Source organism: Brassica napus, chromosome C7 (genome assembly GCF_020379485.1).
Source record: "Brassica napus cultivar Da-Ae chromosome C7, Da-Ae, whole genome shotgun sequence".
NCBI classification, from domain to species: Eukaryota; Viridiplantae; Streptophyta; class Magnoliopsida; order Brassicales; family Brassicaceae; genus Brassica; species Brassica napus.
Genome location: NC_063450.1, coordinates 16,783,304 through 16,795,803, shown reverse-complemented (window position 1 = coordinate 16,795,803; position 12,500 = coordinate 16,783,304). Strand labels below are relative to the sequence as shown.

The window sequence follows — 12,500 nt, the reverse complement described above, 5'->3', positions numbered from 1 at the left end:
AACTCTCTCTCTCTCTCTTTCTCTCTCTCTACGTTTTTCTCTGAGTATTTTACTTTGGAATTGGATACTGAAATCAACAGGAGGGCCCCCATATTTATAGAAAACGAGGGGGTAAGTCTTGCCCCACGAACAGGCACGACTTGCTAGCGAATGGGCACCATCGGCCAAGGGTTGTGCCCTTTCGGCCACTTGCATCCCATCGCCCCTTTCTGATTGGGTTTGCGGTCGGTCACAATCCCAACCCACTCCCCAAGCCCTCTAGACTTAGCCCACGGCCTTGTCCAAAGACCCAACAGTCCATGGCCTCTTGGTTGGACCTCACAGCCCACCACTGGCCCGGACTCGGTCCATCAGCCCGAAACCCGAACAGTCTGTCTAGCTGAGATGAGCTGACTCCCAGCTGCTTCAGCTGAGTGAGCTAGTAGTCCAGCTAGTGGAGCTGACTTAGTAGTGGTTGAGCGGGAGTGAACTTAACCTAGCTCCTGTGAGCTGGTCGAGCTTCCCGCATACTTCTTCCAGCAACCGTCTTACTCGTCCTAGCTGTCTCTTTGCTCTTATAAGGTTAAGTCTAAGTTTCCTTATGTTCTTAACCTTCTTTCTTGGCCATGGAACGCATGCCTTCATGTCTCAAGACTGGCTAGTACGTTTCCTCGATCCATGGCCGTCCCAACGATCCTATTCAGGATCGGGGATGCGACACGGACAGTCCACGGGAAGGGCCAACGTGCTGATATGCATACTGACGGACAGTCCTCGTGGGCGAAAATCACCCACGGATAGTCCACGGGAAGGGCCAACGTGCTGATATGTGTACTGATGTACTGTCCTCGTGGGCGAAAATCACCCGGACAGTCCACGGGAAGGGTCAACGTGCTGATATGCGTACTGACGGACAGTCCTCGTGGGCGAAAATCACCCACGGACAGTCCTCGTAGGCGAAAATCACCCACGGACAGTCCTCGTGGGCGAAAATCACCCGGACAGTCCACGGGAAGAGCCAACGTGCTGATATGCATACTGACGGACAATCATCATGGGCCAAAATCACCCGTATAGTCCACGGGAAGGGCCAACGTGCTGATATGTGTACTGACGGACAGTCCACGTGGGAGAAAATCACCGACGGACAGTCCTCGTGGGCGAAAATCACCCACGGACAGTCCTCGTAGGCGAAAATCACCCACGGACAGTCCACGGGAAGGGCCAACGTGCTGATATGCATACTGACGGACAGTCATCGTGGGCCAAAATCACCTGGATAGTCCACGGGAAGGGCCAACGTGCTGATATGTGTACTGACGGACAGTCCACGTGGGCGAAAATCACCCACGGAAGTCCTCGTGGGCGAAAATCACCCACGGACAGTCGTCGTGGGCGAAAATCAACCACAGACAGCCAAAATCACCCGAGAAGCCAAAAATTCAAAAATTAATTTTTTTGAAGAAAGTTTTCTGAAAGAAAACATCAAAAATATGTCAACAATGAGTTTAGGATGTCAAGTGTTGATCAAAAGTTGCTATAGACATCCGTGAAGACAACAAAACTCCGAACCTTATAGCATGCAAAAGACATGGTTAGAAGCAAAAGAAAATTATGAAAATTTACCAGAAAATAGCTTTAACCATCCTTATGAAGCATGCAAAAAATCAGATTCAAATTCGAAGTATTTTTTTTTACATTAAAAATACTCCCGGAACACAACCAATGTCTACTGGTGACATACTGAAAAAAAGTGTTTTGTCTATATAAGGGGTAGGCACTCCTCTGTGCCTATCATGAGGATGGGAGTCCGAATGGGTGTGAGTAATGTCCGCGTGCTTGGTGCAGCACGATGATGCTTGGGTTGAGGTCCGATGGCCGGGACTGTCTCCGGTGACTTTTCCGGTGACTTTTCCGGCAACTTTTCCGGTGGACCATTTTGCCCCTAAAATCAAATATTCGCGCTTGTGTGGTCTTGGCCTGGTTTCATCCGTCTTCCAGCTGCTCTTTTGATTACATCTCGAGAGTGGTTGGAAAGATTGATGTTAGTGGGGCAATTGAACGTGCGGCGTATGAGTGGTGATTGGATAGCTAGTGTTTGTAGGCTCTGTGCTCGCACACCCAACTACAGACCAACTATCCTTCTCAGTTTCTTCACTAGCATAGTTATGCTTGTTGAACTGATCAGGGGCCTGTGTTGCGTACCTATCTAGAAGGAATTGTTAAGCTTTGCTTAAAATGTTGTTTGCGGCATCTCCTTCATTGGGGGAAGTCGTGAACACATAAGCCGGCACTTGTGATCCTTGCGTGTTTGCATAATTTATGCATTGTTCGCCAAGGTGAACAAGCTGTTTGCTGGGATCTTGGTTGCGAAAAGATTATGGCGGTGACTCGAAGAAATTCTGTCCTGCTAAGCACGTTTGTCTCCGGACAAAAGATGACGGTCAAGTCTTCGTCTGTTCCCTCTTTCCATGTGTTTGCGGGAACATAACCAGGGCTTTCCGTGATTTATGAATGCTACCTGGTTGATTCTGCCAGTAGTCATATGCTTGTCTCAAAGATTAAGCCATGCATGTGTAAGTATGAACGAATTCAGACTGTGAAACTGCGAATGGCTCATTAAATCAGTTATAGTTTGTTTGATGGTAACTATTACTCGGATAACTGTAGTAATTCTAGAGCTAATACGTGCAACAAACCCCGACTTCTGGAAGGGATGCATTTATTAGATAAAAGGTCGACGCGGGCTCTGCCAGTCGTTCTGATGATTCATGATAACTCGACGGATCGCATGGCCTTAGTGCTGGCGACGCATCATTCAAATTTCTGCCCTATCGACTTTCGATGGTAGGATAGTGGCCTACCATGGTGGTAACGGGTGATGGATAATTAGGGTTCGATTCCGGAGAGGGAGCCTGAGAAACGGCTACCACATCCAAGGAAGGCAGCAGGCACGCAAATTACCCAATCCCGACACGGGGAGGTAGTGACAATAAATAACAATACCGGGCTCTTCGAGTCTGGTAATTGGAATGAGTACAATCTAAATCCCTTAACGAGGATCCATTGGAGGGCAAGTTTTGTGCCAGCAGCTGTTACAAAGATGCAAGGATCACAAGTGCTGGCTTATGTGTTCACGACTTCCCCAATGAAAGAGATGCCGCAAACAACATTTTAAGCAAAGCTTAACAATTCCTTCTAGATAGGTACGCAACACAGGCCCAGATAAGTTCAACAAGCATAACTATGCTAGTGAAGAAACTGAGAAGGATAGGTTGTCTGTAGTTGGGTGCGCGAGCACAGAGCCTACAAACACTAGCTATCCAATCACCACTCATACGCCGCACGTTCATTGCCCCGCTAACATCAATCTTTCCAACCACTCTCGAGATGTAATCAAAAGAGCAGCTGGAAGACAGATGAAACCAGGCCAAGACCAAACAAGCGCAAAAATTTGATTTTAGGGGAAAAATGGTCCACCGGAAAAGTCGCCGGAAAAGTCGTCGGAAAAGTCACCGGAGACAGTCCCGGCCATCGGACCTCAACCCAAGCATCATCGTGCTGCACCAAGCACTCGGACATTACCCACACCCATTCGGACTCCCACCCTCATGGTAGGCACAGAGGAGTGCCTACCCCTTATATAGACAAAACACTTTTTTTTCAGTATGTCACCAGTAGACATTGGTTGTGTTCCGGGAGTATTTTTAATGTAAAAACAAAAATACTTCGAATTTGAATCTGATTTTTTGCATGCTTCATAAGGATGGATAAAGATATTTTCTGGTAAATTTTCATAATTTTCTTTTGCTTCTAACAATGTCTTTTGCATGCTACAAGGTTCGGAGTTTTGTTGTCTTCAAGGATGTCTATAGCAACTTTTGATCAACACTTGACATCCTAAACTCATTCTTGACATATTTTTGATGTTTCCTTTCAGAAAACTTTCTTCATAAATATTAATTTTGTTATAAATCATTATGTGGATGGCCCATAACCAAGACCAAGACAAGGCCCAGCCGTGTCCAGGGGGAGAGAGAGTCGGTGGCTGAGGAGAGAGAGAGAGCCGACCTTAGATCTAGGATGTTTCCATTTATCTGTTTTAGATCTTTTCCTATTTCATGTTGGATTAGGTTTTGGATAATTTTCTTTTTCCTATACCTTGTAATCCTTATATAAGGAACCCCTATTGTTCATTAATAATACACAGAAACAATTCCCCATTGTTTCACAACACGTTATCAGCACGATCATCTCTAGATCCCTGAGACAAATCGAAACCTCTAACCCTAAAAGCTAAAACCGGCGACCACAACCAAGAACCCTAAACCCTAGTCACTTTCTTAGTTCATCCAAGAACTCAGAAGATCCCTCTTGAATCCTTGACGTTCTTAGATCACGTTCTCAGCTCAGAAGAACCGTCCAGCTCGCGATCCACACCCGAGACGCGATCGCACCCGACCCGATCTCCGCGCAGCTCGCAGCCGAGACGCCTCCAGCCCGCGATCGTACCATCCGCGACCCGATCGGTTCTCTCTCTCTCTAAAGGTGGTCCGGTTCTAAACCCCTACAAAGCAAAGGTATAACTTAAATCTGAGAACCTAGATTGATCAGAAACCCTAATCCATAATTATGGAAACTTTGATCTTGATCAAAACCCTAAAACCTACAAGATTAAAAATCGGTAATCTCCTAACTAGAAAGATAGAAATCGATTCCTTAGAACTTGAATTGATTGTTCCTGAATTGATTTTGAGAAACCCTAAGTTTTGGAATCGAAACCCTAAACCCTAAAAAGCTGAATTCGATTTTTATTGATTGAATTGATTGATTTGAGGTTTTAGGATTGTTAGATTGATTGAAGTAATCTGATCTAGAACTTGAATCCTAAAGACCTTGAAACCTTTAATTAAAACCCACAGCCTTAGATTTAAAAGTAGAAACCCTAAATTCATAAATCAATTGCTAAGGTTGTTTGCATTACATATGAATTTGAATTGGATTGCATTCACATTGATTAATGAAATCGACCAGCATATAGAAAACATACGAATTCGAATCTGATTGCATTTAAATTCATATGGCCGTGTGGCATTAATCTCCCTGATACATGTAGAATCAAATGTTAGGATTGTTCGCACCATGGTCAATTTAGATTTACATGACCGATCCTATTGCTTGACTACATGGCCGTATGGCTTGTTTGTTCGCACCATGGTCGATTAGATTGATTGTTTTCTCATAGATGCGTAAGACAAGTTTGTGGCTGAGCTTGTTATACCATGCGGCCATATGATCACATTGTGAACCTAAATTGAAATTATGATGTGATTCAGATGTCGAAAATCTCAAATAGAGACTACGCAGCCCTTAATCTCTACGGAGATAACTACTTGCAGTGGGCGCTAGATACAAAGATCAGCTTAAGGTCAAAAGGACTTGGTGATACAATCATCAAGGGCAACAATGAGACCGACAAGAATTGGTACAGGGCTATAAGCATTATACGCCATCACCTCATTGAAGGTCCAAAAGATCAGTACATTACGATGGAAAATCCACTAGAGCTTTGGGATGCTTTATAGCATAGATATGATCACCGGAAAACGGTGTTACTCCCAAAAGCTAGAAATGACTGGAAGAATCTAAGATTCATGGATTATAAGTCAGTGGATGAGTACAATTCGGTCTTGTTTAAGACGGTCTCAATGTTGAGACTTTGTGGTGAAGTAGTAACCGAAGAAGAGTTGCTCGAGAAAACATTCTCTACGTTTCATTCCTCAAACATAATCCTGCAGCAGCAGTACCGAATGAAAGGCTTCGCAACATACACTGATCTGATGTCGTGCCTGCTCCTGGCCGAATAAAACAATGAGCTCCTGATGAAGAACAGTGAAGCTAGACCTGCCGGATCTGCCACATTACCAGAGGCCAATGAAGTTGAAAAGAAAAATCCCAACGAGTGCAATTACATCCAGAATGATAAGAGATCACACGGCAAAGGCCGTGGTGGATACAGGAACCGTGACAATTACTCGAACGGTCGAGATAGGTACTTGGCCGGCCGGAAAGGAAACCACAATAACCGTGGTCGTGGTTCCAATCCCGGCCGTGGCCAAGGGGGTTATGGACGAGGTCGAGGCGGTATATCTAAACCGTCTTACTCGACCAAATCCGTTTGTCACAGAAGTGGGATGAGCAACCATTGGGCCAAGAATTGTAGAACTCCTAAGCACTTATGTGAGCTCTACCAAGAGAGTCTTAAAGACAAAAACCCAGAGGCTCATATGGTCCATGATTCCGGTTATGAGGCTGATAAAGAATCTGATGTTGCAAATGACGACCTTATGGACTTTGAGACTTCTGATTGTCTCAAAGACTAAATTTTCGATACGACTTGTTTTTACTGCTTTATGATTGTTTTATGATTGCTTTGGTGTTTTTAATTTCGGTGTTCTGGAACTTTAATAAATGAAAGTTTTTGAAGTCTTTGAGGAATGAAATCTTATTTATAGAAATGAATGACGAAATGAGCATACTCGTGGTGGATAGTGGCACAAGTCATACAATTTTTAGAGATAAAAGATATTTCTTAAATCTCACAATGCAAAGTGCAAACGTACACACCATTGCAGGTGTAGCCGGCCTGATTGAAGGTCACGGCCAGGCTTATGTATTGATGCCTAAGGGCACTAATCTAGAGATAAAAAATGCCTTGTATTCCCCAAGCTCTAAAAGGAGCCTATTGAGTTTCAAAGACATAAGATTGAACGGTTTCCATCTTGAAACATGGGAAGAAGGAAATAAAGAATTCCTTAATATAATTTCGATCACCAAAGGCTATAAAAGGATCCTAGAAACCTTACCTGCAATGTCTACTGGCCTATACTATGCAAAGGTCAGTATGATCGAGGCTAATGCCTGCGACAATTTCACTCTATGGCATAACCGGCTTGGCCATCCCGGTACTAACATGATGCGAAAGTTGATGATGAACTCACAAGGGCACACGTTCAAAGGAGTTGTCCCATACAATCTCACATGTGCAGCATGTGCACAAGGGAAACTCATAACCAGGCCGTCACCAGCCAAAGTTAATAAAGAGATCATAAATTTTCTGGAAAGGATTCAGGGAGACATATGTGGACCAATACACCCACCTAGTGGGACGTTTCGGTATTTCATGGTCCTGATTGATGCATCGACCAGATGGTCGCATGTCTGCCTACTGTCCACACGGAACTTGGAATTTGCACGCCTGCTTGCTCAGATAATAAGACTGAGAGCACACTTTTTAGACTTTCCTTTAAAGACTATACGTCTAGACAATGCTGGTGAGTTTACGTCCCAAATGTTTAATGACTATTGTATGTCCATGGGGTAAGTGTAGAACACTCCGTGGCACATGTACATACACAGAACGGCTTGGCCGAATCATTCATTAAACGTATCCAGCTGATAGCCAGACCATTGCTCATGCGGTCTCAGCTCCCGGTATCAGCGTGGGGACATGCCGTATTACATGCAGCAGAACTGATTCGCATCAGGCCATCTAGTGAGCATAGATATTCGCCATCCCAGTTACTCACGAGTCATGAGCCAGACGTGTACCACATCAAAACATTTGGATGTGCCGTCTACGTTCCAATTGCTCCACCACAGAGAACGAAAATGGGACCACAGAGGAGGATGGGAATATACGTAGGATATGACTCCCCAAGCATTATAAAGTATCTTGAGCCAACAACCGGTGATTTGTTTAAGGCCAAATACGCAGACTCACAGTTTGATGAGTCCACATATCCGACCTTAGGGGGAGATAACGGCCGGTTGAGCAAAGAAATCGAATGGTCTCGACCATCAATATCTTGGCAAGATCCTCGGACTAAAGAATGTGATATGGAAGTCCAAAAGATTATACATCTTCAAAAGCTAGCTAATCAACTGCCAGATTCATTTGCTGACCCAAATAGAGTGACAAAATCGTATATACCGGCTTGTAATGCACCAATACGAATAGATGTCCAGAAGGGACAAGGTCAAGTGGCTACAGAGTCTAAACAACGTTTCAAACGTGGTAGACCTATTGGTTCCAAAGATAAACCGCCTCGGAAGTCCAAGAGAGGTGCTGGATCTGAGAGCATCAATGAAACCGTCCAGAACATTCATGAACCGGCCGAGCCGACACAGACGGTCGAGCCAAGTGAGCCGGCCATGCCAAATGATCCGACCGTTCCAAATGATGGGGTTCGGGACGCCAAACTTCATGGGACACAAGGGCCGGACAATCAAGAGATCTCTATAAATCATATAATGTGTGGAACGAAATGGAACAGAAATGATATCGACGTCGATGATATTTTTGCTTAAAAAAAGTAGCACTTGAGATCATGGAAAAAGATGAGGATCTAGAACCCACGTCCATATATGAATGCATGCAAAGATCAGTTTGGATCAAATGGAAAGAAGCTATAAACGTGGAGTTAGAATCATTAAAGAAAAGAGGCCTTTTTTTGGCCCTATAACCGTGACACCTAGAGATGTCAAACCAGTGGGATACAAATGGGTCTTTCTGAGAAAGAGAAATGAAAAAAGGAGAAGTAGTGAGATACAAAGCACGGCTTGTAGCACAAGGATTCTCACAGAGACCAGGAATAGATTATGAGGAAACTTATTCCCCTGTGGTGGACGCAACTACATTACGATACTTGATCAGTCTGGCCGTGAAAGAAAAGCTTGATCTGCGCCTAATGGATGTAGTAACTGCGTATCTGTACAGTCCACTGGATAATGAAATTCATATGAGAGTTCCAGAGGGTATTGAGCTCAAAGATAAGAAAGGTTCTCGAGAACAGCATTGCATTAAGCTGAATAAAGCCTTGTACGGTTTGAAACAATCAGGTCGAATGTGGTACAACAGATTATCAGAGTACCTAATGAAAGAAGGTTATAAGAACGATCCAATAAGTCCATGTATCTTTATAAAGAGATTTGACAGCAAGGGCATCGTGATTATGTCTGTCTATGTGGACGACCTAAATTTGATTAGAACCCCTGGAGAGATTTCCCAAACGGTCGAATGTCTAAAGAAAGAATTCGAAATGAAAGACTTAGGAAAAACTAAGTTCTGTTTGGGACTGCAATTTGAGTATGTGGATAATGGAATCCTTGTGCATCAAAAGACATACAGAAAAGATACTCAAGCAGTTCCTTATGGACAAGGCTCATTCCTTGTCGAGTCCTATGGTCGTGAGGTCCTTAGACCTTGAGAAGGATCCATTCGGACTAAAGAAGCCGGACCAGGATATGCTCGGGCCGGAAATACCTTATCTAAGTGCCATTGGAGCCTTAATGTATTTGGCTAGCCATACAAGACCGGACATCAGTTTTGCCGTGAGTTTACTGTCTAGATTCAGTTCATGTTTGACACTTAGGCACTGGTACGGAATAAAACATCTGTTCAGATATCTGCAAGGAACAACCGATCTCGGATTGTTCTATACCGATCGGCCAAAAGAAAGCATGGCCGGATATGCAGATGCTGTGTACTTATCTGACCCACACAATGCTAGATCTCAGACAGGTTATGTGTTCATACACAGTGGGGCTGCAGTAAGTTGGCGGTCCACGAAACAAACCTTAGTGGCAACATCCTCTAAACATGCCGAGATCATAGCCATGTATGAAGCAAGCCGAGAGCTTATGTGGTTGAGGAACATGACCGGCCATATCCTAAGAGAAAGTGGCTTGGCCGTGGGAAAGGAAAAGGAAGAACCAACGATCATCTATGAGGACAATGCAGCTTGTATAGCTCAGGTCAAAGATGGATACGTTAAGGGAGATAGAACAAAACACATCTTGCCTAAGTTCTTCTTCACCCACGACCTGCAGAAGTCTAAAGAAGTCGAAGTGGTTCAGGTTCGGTCCAGTGACAATTCAGCCGATCTGTTCACTAAGTCTCGGCCGACCTCAACGTTCAGGAAGCTGGTTCATCACATAGGAATGCGCCAGCTGAAGGATCTTCAGTGATGCTTTCATCAGGGGGAGTGTCATGTGTTGTACTCTTTTTCTTGTCTACGGTTTCCATTTTTCCCACCTTGGGTTTTTGGTTTTCCTAGAGAGGTTTTAATGAGGCAACGTCGTGCATGATACAAACCCATATGGTTATGGCATCCAAGGGGGAGTGTTATAAATCATTATGTGGATGGCCCATAACCAAGACCAAGACAAGGCCCAGCCGTGTCCAAGGGGAGAGAGAGTCGGCGGCTGAGGAGAGAGAGAGTCGGCCTATCCTTTGGCCGACCTTAGATCTAGGATGTTTCCATTTATCTGTTTTAGATCTTTTCCTATTTCATGTTGTATTAGGTTTTGGATAATTTCCTTTTTTCCTATACCTTGTAATCCTTATATAAGGAACCCCTATTATTCATTAATAATACACAGAAACAATTCCCCATTCTTTCACAACAAATTTTTGAATTTTTGGCTTCTCGGGTGATTTTGACTGTCCGTGGGTGATTTTCGCCCACGAGGACTGTCCGTGGGTGATTTTCGCCCACGAGGACTGTCTGTGGGTGATTTTCGCCCACGTGGACTGTCCGTCAGTACACATATCAGCACATTGTCCTTTCCCGTGGACTATCCGGGTGATTTTGGCACACAATGACTGTCCATCAGTACGCATATCAGCACGTTGGCCCTTCCTGTGGACTGTCCGGGTGATTTTCGCCCACGAGGACAGTACATAAGTACACATATCAGCACGTTGGCCCTTCCTGTGGACTATCAGTGGGTGATTTTTGCCCACAAGGACTGCCCGTGGGTGATTTTCGCCTACGAGGATGTCCGTGGGTGATTTTCGCCCACGAGGACTGTCCGTCAGTACGCATATCAGCACGTTGACCCTTCCCGTGGACTGTCTGGGTGATTTTCGCCCACGAGGACAGTACATCAGTAAACATATCAGCACGTTGGCCCTTCCCGTGGACTATCCGTGGGTGATTTTTGCCTACGAGGACTGTCCGTGGGTGATTTTCGCCCACGAGGACTGTCCGTCAGTACGCATATCAGCACGTTGACCCTTCCCGTGGACTGTCCGGGTGATTTTCGCCCACGAGGACAGTACATCAGTACACATATCAGCACGTTGGCCCTTCCCGTGGACTATCCGTGGGTGATTTTTGCCTACGAGGACTGTCCGTGGGTGATTTTCGCCCACGAGGACTGTCCGTCAGTACGCATATCAGCACGTTGACCCTTCCCGTGGACTGTCCGGGTGATTTTTGCCCACGAGGACAGTACATCAGTACACATATCAGCACGTTGGCCCTTCCCGTGGACTATCCGTGGGTGATTTTTGCCTACGAGGACTGTCCGTGGGTGATTTTCGCCCACGAGGACTGTCCGTCAGTACGCATATCAGCACGTTGACCCTTCCCGTGGACTGTCCGGGTGATTTTCGCCCACGTGGACAGTACATCAGTACACATATCAGCACGTTGGCCCTTCCCGTGGACTATCCGTGGGTGATTTTCGCCCACAAGGACTGTCTGTGGGTGATTTTCGCCCACGAGGACTGCCCGTCAGTATGCATATCAGCACGTTGGCCCATCCCGTGGACTGTCCGGGTGATTTTTGCCCACGAGGACAGTACATCAGTACACATATCAGCACGTTGGCCCTTCCCGTGGACTATCCGTGGGTGATTTTCGCCCACGAGAACTGTCCGTGGGTGATTTTCGCCCACGAGGACTGTCCGTACGTACGCATATCAGCACGTTGGCCCTTCCCGTGGACTGTCCGGGTGATTTTTGCCCACGAGGACTGTCCGTGGGTGATTTTCGCCCACGAAGACTGTCCGTACGTACGCATATCAGCACGTTGGCCCTTCCCGTGGACTGTCCGGGTGATTTTTGCCCACGAGGACTGTCCGTACGTACGCATATCAGCACGTTGGCCCTTCCCGTGGACTGTCCGGGTGATTTTTGCCCACGAGGACTGTCCGTACGTACACATATCAGCACGTTGGCCCTTCCCGTGGACTATCTGTGGGTGATTTTTGCCCACGAGGACTGTCCGTGGGTGATTTTCGCCCACGAGGACTGTCCGTCAGTACGCATATCAGCACGTTGGCCCTTCCCGTGGACTCTCCGGGTGATTTTCGCCCACGAGGACAGTACATCAGTACACATATCAAAAATCACCCAGACAATCCACGGGAAGGGCCAACGTGCTGATATGCGTACTAACGGACAGTCCTCGTGGGCGGAAATCTCCCACGGACAGTCCTCGTGGGCGAAAATCACCGACGAATAGTCCACGGGAAGGGCCAGTAGACAACTGTGTACTGATGGACAGTCAACGTGGACTGTTTTGGTGATTTTCGACCACGAGGACTGTCCGTTAGTACACATATCAGCACGTTGGACCTTCCCGTGGACTGTCAGTGGACAACTGACCCACGTTGACAGTCCATCAGTACACATATCGTGATTTTTGTCTGAGTGTACTGATAGCTTGAG

General features: G+C 45.9%; 1 protein-coding gene across 1 annotated transcript; it reads left to right on the top strand.

Moving 5' to 3' along the window:
• The first annotated feature begins 5,861 nt into the window (after nt 1–5,861).
• Nucleotides 5,862–6,362, top strand: LOC106384764. Its single transcript, XM_013824676.2, has one exon. It carries the CDS (start codon nt 5,862–5,864, stop codon nt 6,360–6,362), a length of 501 nt encoding a protein of 166 aa, XP_013680130.2.
• The last annotated feature ends 6,138 nt before the right edge of the window (nt 6,363–12,500 follow it).